The 13,414-nt window shown below is 45.5% G+C and overlaps 1 protein-coding gene across 1 annotated transcript in view; it reads left to right on the forward strand.

The window, feature by feature from the left end:
• LOC135388857 (hemicentin-1-like) overlaps positions 1 to 13,414 on the forward strand; it is a 160,681-nt gene that overhangs the window by 101,409 nt on the left and 45,858 nt on the right. Inside the window, exon 3 of the mRNA XM_064618703.1 lies at positions 12,644 to 12,756. Within this exon, the coding sequence (XP_064474773.1) occupies positions 12,644 to 12,756 (113 nt within the window). The remainder of the gene's footprint in view (positions 1 to 12,643; positions 12,757 to 13,414) is intronic.

Raw genomic sequence — 13,414 nt, forward strand, 5'->3', positions numbered from 1 at the left:
CCACATGATCCGCTGGGACCACTGATGAAGCAAAAAAGTAATCGCAGCGCGCGCCACAGACCTAATTATTTCAGCTCTGCCGTCTGTTGCGCCCCTCAAGTGGTCGGCAAAAGAGCGACGTCGACGTCGATATCTCCGCCCTTACTTAGCGTCACAGAAAAACGTAATGTTTCATGGTCTTTGTTTTCTTTTTCCTTTTTGCTTGCAAAGAGCTTTGCGCATCACCACTACGTATCAGCGCTTATCGTACCGGGGAAGGGCAACAGTTGCGTCCGGCAGGATGAAACGAGTGATACGGCGAACAAATGAAGGAACGAAAGGAAGGAAAAAGACAAAGAAAACAAAGATCGTGAAACATACCCCGATAAGTAATTATATCAAAGTAACGGTAAGTATTATATCAAATTTCGCCGATCGCCTGGATGACTTAGAGAACACGTCAAGGCGTGACAACCTGATTTTCCACGGGATCGACGATAATTCCAACGAGACATGGTCACAAGCTGAGAGCATTAATGCCTTCTGGCCTTTGGGTTACTTACAATAAATAAAATAAATAAATAAGGATTTGCCAACATCGCTTATCGTGTTTTTCTGTGACTTTAAGTGAGGGCGGAGATATCGACGTCAACCCCGCCCTTTTTGTTTCTGTTTCCAGCGGACGGCCGAGGTGAAATACTTAGGTCTATAGCACGCGCTGAGATTACTTTAGTGCTTCATCAGTAGTTCGATCGGATCATCTGGTGACCAGGCCTTAATATTGCAATTGCAATGTGCTCCCTAAAGTCAATAATTAAAAAGTTGATTAAAATAAGTCTGTTCATTAATCCCCTAATTGTGCAAAAAAATCGGTTTCCTAGTAGCAGCCCCGTCGAGTAATCCAATGACAAAAGTAAAACCGCCCTAAGGCACCTCCCCTTTTTATGAAAATTTGTTGCAGATAAAAGGAAACACCCTGTAGATTTACTGGTACGTTTAACTAGCTTTATCAATAATTTCATCTAAGAAAACAACACCCTTTGTGTTTTTATTGTTTACTCGAGGCGCGACAACGTCCTTGAATAGGTCCTTTGATGGTCCCGTTGCTGAAGCATGGCAAACAAACGTTTCCGTCCGGTTAGCCTTACCAGTTGTGTTGGTAAGGTGATGGAGCAGATGGTGTTACACATGCTCGAATGGTGGCTCGAAAGGAATCACGTTTTGCTTGATGCGGCGGGCTTCCGTCGGCACCGTAGCTCAATTGACTCCCTTATGGACCTTATGACCACTGTTGAAGTTGTCAAGAGCTGCAAGAGGATTGTCGGGGCTGTTTTTCTTGATGTCAAACGTGCCTATAATGCGGTCAGTCACACTTACGTTTTGCACACCCTCCTCCGGGCTAGAGTATCTCGCCAACTTTTTCTTTGGGTGTCTGACTTCTTGTCCAGCAGAACAATATTCGTGCGCACTCGGGACGGTGACACGCAAAAAACAGTTTTGACCCAGGGCGTTCCTCAAGGAAGTGTATTAAGTCCCATCCTCTTCAATTTGGCTATGGCGGATCTCAAGCGTTGCGTTCATCGCAACGCTTGAGTTCAGCTCTTCGCTCAACGCTTGTTCAGCTCTCTGTATACAGGGTGTCCAAGAAAACGTGTCATTGAATTAAAATAAAAAAAAACTACGCCACCTAGAATCATGCGGTCAACGGCATTTGTTCTTATTAGGTTTTTGCCACCTTCTAAAGTTAATGTCATGCGCCCCAAGTTTAATTATGCAAATATTTGCGAACTGAACTCGGAAATTTGCCAAGTAAAGGTCACTTTTTTACCCCACCAATATGAAAAGCGTGCCAAATTCACTCAGATAATTGACAGTGATATTCACGAGCTCGAGCACACAGCATCGGAAAAAATAGCCGAATATCATGCTTTGCGGAGCACCGGACCATAACGCGCGACAACTTTTTGAGCGCAATCGCTCTCAGTCCGACGAAAGGAGGTTCCGAAGCCAGCCCACAGAGTGATGGTAGAAAAAGTAACAGTTCCTAAAATTCGGAGAGGGAAAGCATTATCCCAGCGAAAGTCGGACGTGATAAGCCGTGCCTGTGTTATCTCTTTCTGCGATACCGGGGTGGGCTGGGTTTTCAACTTCCTTTCGTCGTACTAACAAGGATTGCGCTGAAAAATTCATCGTGCGCTATTCTGTGCGACCTCCGTAGCGCATGATGTTCGGCTATTTTTTCCCATGGGATAGCTCCTGACTATGCCTGTCAATTATAATTAATTTGAGTAAATTAGGCACGCTCTTCACATTGGCGGGGTAAAAAAGTAACATTTACTAGGCAAATTTCCGCCTTAAGCTCGCAAAAATTTACATAATTAAACTTACGTTACACGACATTCACATCAGGAGGTGGCAAGAACCCAGCAAGAACAAATGCCATTGACCGCATGACTCTTGGTGGTGTAGTTTTTTTTAATTATAATTCAATGACACGTTTTCTGGGACACCCTGTATGCAGACGATGTGTGCGTTTGGACCACTGGTAAATCAAGACCAGCGATTCGACGCCGCCTTCAAAACTCGCTGGATGCGTTTCAGCATTACTTCACCAAGGCCGGCATGGACATCTCGGCTGAGAAGACAGTTGTGCTACCATTCACGCGGAAACTCATGAGCTCCTTCCCGCTTTCGCTAGCCAATAATACACTCAACCAAGTGAAGTGCCATAAATTCCTTGGCGTTTTCTTGGATGCCAATCTATAGTGGAGCGCCCATATCAGGTACAGCTTGGGACAAAAGTTTACGGAACAGCGGGATGTGACATTTCTCCGCTTGAGCGGCACCCTAGCAGCATACGGGAGCAGACACACATACTAAAAGATAGAGAGAACAGCTGGTCACCTGTTTCTTATTCAAGCTATTCCTGGCAGATATGACGGGGCCGCTCCGATGAAGAAATACGCCAACGCCGTGTTCCGTAAACTTTTGTCGCAAGCTGTACCTGGAAGCGAAAGTTCAACTCTGGACCAGTGTCATTTCCCACTTCGCTGGCGCTGCAAGGGGGATTGATCAGGAGTCGCTCCTATCCATTCATGGGGCATTGGTTGGTGCGGGGAACCATCCTCTACAGTCTACCGGGGTTACAAGGCATCTCAAGAACTTTTGAACAGAGACTTCCGTGTATGTTGGCAGAAACCTGAGGGTCTGCCTCGGTGCACCCCGCGCCGCTGAAACACGCTTGGTGGTAGCAGAGGTCCGAGAACTGCCAGTAGAAGTCTTAGGTCTCAGAGAAACTGTGCGCCATTATCTATACCCCGTCGATGAAAACCGCCGTCACCCGTTGGTTTCGAAGCTCAAAAGGCGGAAGCAGAGCAACATTTCTCGCTTCATCCCTGCTGTAAAGCCGTTGTTAGCGGTCTTTGTTGGCAGATCAATCGTCCCCGGGTCCCCTCCATGGGTCCTTTCGATACCTTCGATCTCCACTACCATTCCTGGGCTCAAGAACAAAAAGGATCACGTTGCAGCAGCCGTGTTGAAACAATTTGCGCTAAACATGATGCAGTGCCGCTACCCTTCGCACCCTGCAGTACTCACAGATGGGTCGACCAACTTACACTGCTGCACTGCTGCCTTTACGATTCCGACTACTGTCATCGTGCCACGCATACTGTCTCTCGCACCGCATCTCATTCACGTCTGCAGAGTTGCATGCCATTTTGTTCTCCCCCAAGCACATTCCATCCGCCGATATCAGCAGCTGGGTGATATACTATGAGTTCAAGGCAGCTCTTCAGTGTAAAGCGAACATGGGTATTCGTGGATCACTGACACCATTGGTCGTGGAAATACTGGAGAAACAAAGCCGTCTTGAGATGGGCGAGCACTCCGTCTACTTCGAGTGGGTTCCTGCACACTGCGTTATCCGCGGCAATGAAGAGGCTGACGGGGCTGCAGCAGCTGCGTACAATTTCCGATCAAGCGTGCCCTCCCCAAAGGCAACAGGCGAACCTTCCTCACTGATGTGGCGGGGCCTCTCGCACATGCGCAATGATCCCGTGACATTCCATCACGAGTTCTGATGCGTGAAGTGGATCCTGACCTTGGCTTCACCATGCCTTCTCGGGTGTCTCGCCATTTTGCATCGCTGGTGCACAGGCTTCGTCTCGGGGTTGCGTTCACCTCCCATTTATTTATTTATTTAATACCCTCAGGGCGTTAGCGTTACAGACGGGAGGGGTGGTTGAAGTAAACGGGTTACTCAAAATAGAAAAAGCTGAATACAAAGTATAACAATTATATCAGAATAACAATGTTGATTACAATGTTATATAATCACTAATGACACTTTTGAACTGAGCGATGGGCGAAATTGATGTCATTGAACCGGAAAGGTGGTTCCAGTTGACGGCGGTACGGTAGAAGAAGGAGTCAGCATGAGATTTGGTTGAACAAGATGGAATGTGTACTTTTTGACGATGGTCAGCGCGATTTGATACGTATGTAGGTGGAAATATAAAGCGAGATCGCAAGCTATCGTTACGATAATATATTTTGTGGAACAGGCACAGACGGAACATTTTTCGTCGCAATGCTAGGTTAGTAAGTTGCAAGTTATGTTTCATAGAAGTTACACTGGCTGTGCGTTGGTAGATGCCGAAGATGAAGCGGGTAGCCCTGTTCTGAATGGTTTCGATGGCCTGAACAAGAACTGCTGAAATCGGGTCCCAGACCGAAACTGCATACTCAAGCTTCGGGCGAACAATGGACGTGTATAGGGCTAATTTGCGATGCTGAGGTGCCTGATGAAAGGTGCGTCTAACATATCCCAAAGTACGGTTAGCATTGGTGATAATATGCTCAATATGTGTTTTCCAAGACAAGTCTGATGAGATATAAACTTTTAGGTATTTGTAGGAAAGAACCGAATCTAGCGTAGTGTCATCAAGAGTGTATGACATGCAGTAGCCTCGGGTTCGTGTTATTCTCATGTCTTTATATTTGTTAATATTCAGCTCCATGTCCCAGGTGTGGTACCATGTTAGTACGTTATTAAGATCAGAATGAAGAAGCTGGGCATCGGATTCCTGTAAGATTTCTTTGTATAGAACAGAGTAATCGGCGAATAAGCAAATAGACGATGAAGAGATACATTGCGGCAAGTCGTTAATGTAGATTAAGAAAAGGAGAGGACCAAGCACGGAGCCCTGAGGCACACCTGATAAAACCGGGTCAAGACCAGAATTAATGTTGTTAACAGTTACGTACTGACTACGATCAGAAAGGAAGCAATGCAGCCATGATAGCACATTAGTACACGCACACACACACATTGGATGGTGATGGGGTGGGCGATTCACCGCCGCTGAGGCGGTACACTGCCCTATTTCGCGTTGGGGGAGGATGAAGGGATGATGATGGGGCTTTCAAAGAGCCGTCGCCAGACCGGTGGAGCACAAGCACTCCGCCAGAAGACGACGGCCCTGCGCCTGGTGGGCAGCGTTCGACCACGGACCGAGGATCTTCGCTAGGTTGAACGGCCGCTTGTCAATGCGTTGCATAGAGAGTTCCATTAGGGCACGCTCGTGGTGGTGGTGGTATTGCCCACAAGCCAGGATGACGTGGCTGAGGTCGCCGTGCACTCCACAAGTGGGGCAGAGGGAAGACGAGGTGGAGCCGAGACGGTGTTGAAAGGCAGGTGTAAAGGCAACGTTGAGCCTCATGCGGTGGAAGAGAGCAGTTAAGGGGCGCGGTAGTCGCGGAGGAAGGACGAGAGAAAACGTGGGGTCTACATCAGAGAGAAGGGAGTGAACTATGTCGTGTTCCCACTGAGCTTGCATCTTGGGACCGGTGAGAGTCGAGAGGAGGTGTCTTCGGTCGCCCGACGACATCATTATCGGGGAAAAAGCTGCGTGCTGATGGGCGTTCAATGCGGCTTTGTCTGCTTCTTCATTGCCGCTGATACCGACATGTCCGGGGATCCACTGCAATACTACAGTGTGCCCTGCAATGGTCGCCTTCTTATAAGCTTGCAGGATGTCAAAGACAACAGGACCGAGGAGTCCACGTATCCCCAAGTTGGCCACACACTGGAGCGCGGGTCTTGAGTCTGTAAAGACGACCCAGGACTGAGCTGGACTGGCTGGTATTACACATTAGTATCAATATTAGGTGCACTGAGTTTATGGAGGAGGAGACGATGAGATATCTACCCCTGTCACACGGCAAACCGAATGGCATTCCCAGCGAATGTCATTCGTTTGTCTTACATCGAGCTACACGAAGAAACAGGATGTCATTCGTAAATGACGTCACTGTCGATAATTAAGACACCAGGGCCGAACATATGAAGCATTATACAGGTACATTTGTTATATTTTTATTTATTTGCTCGAAACTAGCGAAACATTAGATTATTTCACAAAATAGTTACCTTTCCGAAGACAATTAATTGGCTAGGTACCACTAGCAAACACAACTAAGAAGCCTGTCTGCACCGCATCATCTCATCATCAGGACACATCTCATCCTGTCCGGTCGTGCCTTGGGGTAGTGGGCCGCACCTCATGTGGCGAATTTCCCCATTCATCACCATTAATTTATCTGTTATTGTTGTCGAATAGGTCACGAGATTTATGTCGACAGACAGAGCTCAACATGCAGCATCCCCGCGTCCACTATACTCTCTAACTGTTCTCCCTCTCCTCTCCCGGTTTTTCTCAGACACTGTAAGGCAAATGTCGGCAGACTTGCATATGACGTGGGCCCAGGACCAGCCAGCACCCATGATCTCCCTCGAGAGCAACATGCCGCCATATTGCATAGCATATCGCTCGTTAATAAAACACCACCCACCCACCAACCAACCAAGAAAGAAGAACGGCAAAGCATGGCACGCGTTCAGTTTAGGCATGTCGATTTCTTGATTGTAGGAATGTTACCGAGAGTGCAGTATTAATGTCAGTGTCGATAAAGAGAAAGGAAAAACAACAACGAGAACTTTACCATTATGCGAAATAGACTCTCATATTTCTCCATAGGATTGGCCCGAAGAATTCAATATACACTCCATTCGCGAAGATATTTATTATTAGAGATTATATGAGTATTGCGACATGACACGTGCCGACACGTAATTTGAGAACCAACTCAGCAGCATTGACATCTTTCCATGACGAAAAATTTCACGGTGCAGCTATCTGACTTCCAGTCTGCGCAGCACACCGATAATGGGATTTTTTTTCCTTTCCATTTTCCCTCCAACTGCCTTTCTCCCTCTATTATCTCACCTCTATATTATGTTGCAATAAAACTGAGTTCGACAGCGACACCTATATTACGTGACAAGAAATTAAGAGGCGAGTAAAATCCTTATCCATTATCTTCCTTCCAGTTTCGGTCCTTATTAATTTCGAGCTAAAACAGAAAAGAAAGCAGAAAAAGAAACGAAAAGGAAATAAAGAAGACACAAAAAGCAAGAGAACAAAGCCTCAGCTCGCCTCAATAAAATGTACAAGCACGACTCGACATAAAGAGGAAGAAAACAAGAAGAAAGAGTGAAATACGACTGAAAAACCGTCTCTTTGTTTCACACCTCCTTTCCCGTCGGGTCTTTCGCATTCAGTAGCTGCTTAATACGCAAAGTCACGCTCGCGAAATCACAGCGCAGTTATAAAGCGATATCACCCCTAATCATCCATACATGTTACCGTCTGCGCCTTCTTTTTATACATATATATATATTCTTTTTCATCTTTCGTGCGAGGCACGGGTAATTTTCGTTTTCTTTCTCGCCGCCTTTGTTCTGCTTGCGCACATAATACGTGCGTCTGGTGCTCGGTGGAACATCGGCCGAGGCGATAACGTACTGGGGCCCAGACACACAGGGGGCAGAACGAACGCTCCGAGGATGTAATGGCAAATCGGCATCTCAATTTATACGCGGGGTCACGGGGGAAGCCGTTTCAGATTGGGGATTGTGGTGGAAGGGGTTTGTGTTTTGTAAGGCGATAAGGTGTTGTGCCCCTGTACGTTCGCTGGTATAGTTCCTTGAATGTGTTTCCTTCGGTGTCACAAAGAGCGTTCGTAATGCTTCTCGGAAAGAGCCATTGGTTGCACGCTGACAAATGTTACGTTAAGCTGTGTGCACCAGTTGAAACGGTCTTGCGGTGCGCCTTTTGTTGTCATGGGGAAATTTATTAAACATTACGAAAGACAGCACACCAATATTATACGAATCTGTTGTTGTTTTATTGTTTGCCATTCGACGTAGCGAGAGCTTCAATTAAAAGGGTAAGCGAACCACATGTAATGTCTCGAGGTCATCGTGAAGCTATAGTGAACTCCAAGAAAAAAAATGAGTAAAATGGGTAAATGAGTAAAAAGTAATTGCAGCTTCTAGTCCCCTAGATTGCAGTTTCTCTCCATTTTAGTCCCCTAACCGCGAAATTTACTCCCCAGAACTGCAAATAGTCACTGGACTTCGCAAATGGTTTCCTGAAGGCAACAGTCTCCGGAAATATGTGCTGTTTGTTAATTTGATCGAACAAGGCTGTATTACCTAGTGAGCTTCGCTTCCAGTCACACATAGGAAGAAATAGTTCGCGTTCCTTTCTTGCGAAATTGTGCGCAGTGCATACGCATATGCAATGCGACATATCGCGGTTGATGGTTAAATTCAAAGTATTTTCAGTCATGCACATGAATTATGCGCGTAGGACTGTTAGAATAGAGCATGAAACGCAGTCCTCACTCTGTGACATTCATTTGGTACGATGCATTTACTCCCTAAAGGGAATAATTTGTGAGGCAGTGCATTTAGTCCCCAAAAGGACTAAAATTCCCCCTTTTTTTTTCTTAGGGTGTGGAGACGGATGCATGCCTTACGAGCCTACGTTTACATTCAGTTTGTCATATAGAACAGCCGTGCCCGTTTGGGCAATCACACGAAAGTTACGCTATACGGTCTGCACGGTTCTTCCCAGCTTTTGGAGCTATGAAAGCAAAACGGAGAAACCTCAGGGTAGTCCTTCTTAGCAGCTGTAATTGGAGTGATCTGTTTGATGCTGTGAGGAATTGGTGCCTCTTTAAGGCACCTGTTATGTTTGTGTAGGAAGATTTTTGAGAGACTCAGATGTACTCACTGTTCTACGACATTTGCTCTTCATCAAACTGATAATGCAGATGCTAGCACGCGCGCGCGCGCACACACACACACACATGTATATGTGGGATGATGGGACGGGGGGGATATGTTTAATGCAAAGTAAAAAAAGAGAAGGGAAAGGTTAGCCACGATGTGGGCTTGCTATTCCCTAAAGCTTTCAAGCAAACAAAAGAAGATACAAACAGCTGGGATACAGAAAATTATGAATAAATACAGAAGAAACAGCTTCTTCACTGATCGTTGCGCACAGAACGTATCAGAGAATGCCCAGGAGTTTAGATTCCCGAAGGATCGCGTCAGCGCGGGATGGGATGGGAACAACCAAGTTGTAACGTGGCTATGAAATACAAGACTATAATGATTTTACTACTAAATCAATTGCTTCACGATATATGTATCACGTCAGCGCTGATTGTTATTGATTATAATTTACTACGACCCTAACTGACACCTAGCAGCCAAGGCACGAGGAGTGGGCACAGATAATGCATAAAACTGTTGCTACAAAACAAAGAGAAGGCACAGTCAACAGAGAGGTAAAATTATTCCTGCAAGACTTTTGCCTCCAGCAAGTCAACGACTGTAGTATCACTTTTGCAGCAGACAATGACATTTGGAAGTTGCGTAGCTCTCCTGGAAACGAAGCGTCGATATTTGCGTGTGGGACGATTAGGTGGCAATCGTGACAGGTGCGAGATTGAGGTAAACCGCTAGCTGGACGTAGTTTGTAATTTCATGTATCTATAAAAAAAAAAAAAACTATACCTGCGGACTTGTAGTGGCTCCTCAAATTCAGTACATAGGAGGCGAAACGGCCATCCTGTAGGTACTACAGACAAACCGAATCACGCCTCATGTAAGCAGATGAAAGCCCAGAGGCCACATAACTGTCTTTGACCCACATTGTGAAACCGTACTTCGAAGCACAACGACACGCGAAACGATGCTATCTAACACGTCTAGCGGGAGCCATGGGCACTACCCACAGGTGAACTGTGCCCGCTGGCCTGCAAGGAAGCAGTATCCCTCCCTGGAGCGTCGAGACCGTCCGAAGAAGAGAGCCATTCCGTACGGGGGAAGATGGTCGCAATCATAATAATTAAGGCTAGCAACGCGGCCCTCGCCTGCTACATTGCACATGGTTTATTCAGTAATGAGTGCGTGTGTCTCACATCACCTCTATTATAAATAACGCAAGCAGAGTTGCGCCAACCCCCTTTACCCCCTTCCTCTCCACAGGAAAGGAGTGCAGGAAGAAGCTAGCTGTCGAGATGGGCCACGTTGTCGGAGTAATGGAACTCGAAGAAGGAATTGTTTATGTCCTAGACACAGGTTCATAATATATCCACGAATGTTCGCATCATTAGAGTTATCGCGGAGAATAAAGCGCATCAGAGCTTCGGCGTGTGGAAAGGTTACAGGAACAACGTTACAACAGCGTGCTCTTGGGTTAGCGTAGTCTCCAAGAATGTGGGCGTCTGGTACAACACGTCGGTACAACATTAGGTTATTTTAATGAAGGTGAGGCTGTTTTACGTAATAATGGACGGCGTAACGTGGTGCTGTCTTCAAAAGACGCACGCACTTTGATGATATTTTTAAATGATGCAAAGTAGGAAGTACGATGTGAAAGCGAAAGAAGTGGCAAATTATTCCAAATCTGGCTCCCATAGCAGGAGGAGATTCAACAAAAAAGTTGTCTCATTGGTCAATAATTTTCTTATAGTCATTCTAATTTTTTTTTTCTGTAGTGAAAATGAATGAAAGAGTGGTGGATCTATTTTTGCAAAACTCAAATCGACACTCGTTAAAACATGATTTGATTAATAAATAAAAAAACGTTCTAACCGTATGAGCATTAATTTTTCATTTTGCCATCTGGAGACAGGGGGGAATAGGTAGTTAATTTCCAACGTCCGTAGCCTCCCTTTTATGACTGATACCACAGTTTTACTAGCTTCAATGAAAAGGAAACATGAAATAAAGATGGCACCTATAGCGGTGCACTAGGTGGGACATATTGACGGCACAGTATGAAAATTTGCGCAGACGAGCTCAGAGCAGACGACGCAGGAGCTGCGTCATGCGATGTCGTGTGCTAAATTGTTGTAGAGGCGACGTGACCTGAACGTCCTACAAAAGTTTGGGCAACAAGATTATTACAAATCACGTACAGATCGTCAGTTAGCCGTTAGCCGATCTGAAAGGTACGATGCATAGTCGTAGGCAGGCATTCTTAGAAGTAATTTCTGTGCATCAGATTGATACTCGAAGTTATGTTGAAGGGGGTGTTTCAAATGGTACGACTATCTGGTCTCGTAACACTGTACTAAATGAAAAGTAGCAGAACTGGTTTATCATTGTCAGGGGGTCGTCGGAACCCGTTCCGAATTTTTTTATAGAGAACGCAACTATAGATCAGTTCTGTAGTTGCGTTATCTTCACGAACTGTTAATAACACCATGAAGAAATGAACGAGCCTACAATAACAATACATTGATTCCATTCACGTCCCACTGCAGAATATCAGATCAGCTTGTGGCCCACGTTACTACGTAGTCCCGCGAACGCGGTTAATGTAACTACAACTCGGAGAACCAAAATTATCTAGGAAGACCGGAAGAGTTGTACTGAGTGCTTTAGGCATGTCCGACAATCACGTTTACGCTACAGATAGGCCCGCTCTAATGCACACCCTGCACGAATCGTCGTGGCACACGCGGGCCCATATGAGTGCCTGGGAAGAGGAGATAATTTGGTCAGCAGATATGTTCTTTCCCAATTGTCGCAATGTTGTGACTCTCTCCTGTTCTTATTCGATAAGACATGGCGTCTTCACGTAAAATAAGCCACTAAGGGTGACAAACACTGTCGTGGCAGCAACATCAACAACGTTTACTTACCTATTTTACTTATTTGTTTATCGTATTTTATTGATTTACTAACGAACTAACTACTGAATGCCTTTCTGTAAAGACCTCGAGTTGGTTCACGACACCTTGTTTGCGTTCAGACAAAAGAAATCTTTGGCCTTTACTACCACTCTTGGAAAAAAGGGTGGGGGAAATTTTCACCTTTTAGGAGGTAATAGTTGTCACATGTGTTGTGCCTAAAAGGTTGCAAAGTTCTCCCTGCTACCCCACTCTCTGCCACGAATGATAGGGTCACCGCTTCTGATTCGGTGAGCGAGGGGGGGGGGGGGGGGGCGTACGCCTTTTTGTAGTAATTTGGATATATGGTAATTCCTTTTACCACCCTTTTACACCCTTTAACAGACGCTATGTTGACCTAGGTGGTAACTATAGAAGTTACCACCTTTTCACACCCTTTTAGAGTGCACCCCTTTTAAGTCTGTATTCTTATCTTTTTATTTTTTATGTTGAACAGAAACTCTTAACCCCCGGAAAATTTAACCTCATATACCTCTTCTTGCGCGCTGTAACGCAGAATGAAATACTATTATAAATAACCCAGCGAACGCATTTGCTTTCATTACAGCGACAAGTAGGAGTCTCAACCCGTTATTCCTGTCGTCTATCCAGACTATACTCGCGACTACGAATGATGACGTCACATTAACGTGTCTGGTGGGAAATCTCGGATCCCATAAGGTAAGGCCTATTTCGCTTGTTTCGACAGCGCTACAACGAAAAATCAAATGCGCGGAAGAACAATTAATTACTAATAATTACTGCAGCAAGTTCTTACATTACGAGATGTATGCACTCTCAAGGAGAGAGGAGTAATTTCAATTTCTCATCTTTTTTCCTTACAAACAAACAAGAGGAGTAATTTTAGCCATTTGGGGGCTATATGTGTTCCCACAATCATTACTCCCTTTCTGGACTAGAAGCACGGAAGTTAGCCAATGTTGGGGACTATCTGGAGTGCTGGGGAGTAAATCTCAGAGTCAGGGGACTAATTAATACCCCTGTCAGACGGCGCAGTAAATGTCCGCTAAGAAGCTGACAGTTAGCTAAATGGCATTTGCTTAACTGCCATTTCAAACGGGTCAGGGAAGTCAAGGGGGAGCGGGAATCAGCGAGTCAAGGAGAGTCAGAGTCCTTTATCCTAAAGGAGTTACTAAATTGGCATTTAGTATGTCGTCTGACAGGTGTATTAAATGCAGTAATTGGCGTAACTGTGTAGTTGGTGTATGATAGCCCCCCAAATTACTCCTTTCTTCTAAGGCTTGCAGTGTATGCAAATAGACAAAGATGTATAAGAACGCCGTCAAGTCCACGAAGGAAGTAGTCGTAATATGATTGA

The sequence above is a fragment of the Ornithodoros turicata genome, chromosome 3, assembly GCF_037126465.1.
Source record: "Ornithodoros turicata isolate Travis chromosome 3, ASM3712646v1, whole genome shotgun sequence".
In the NCBI taxonomy this organism is placed as follows: Eukaryota; Metazoa; Arthropoda; class Arachnida; order Ixodida; family Argasidae; genus Ornithodoros; species Ornithodoros turicata.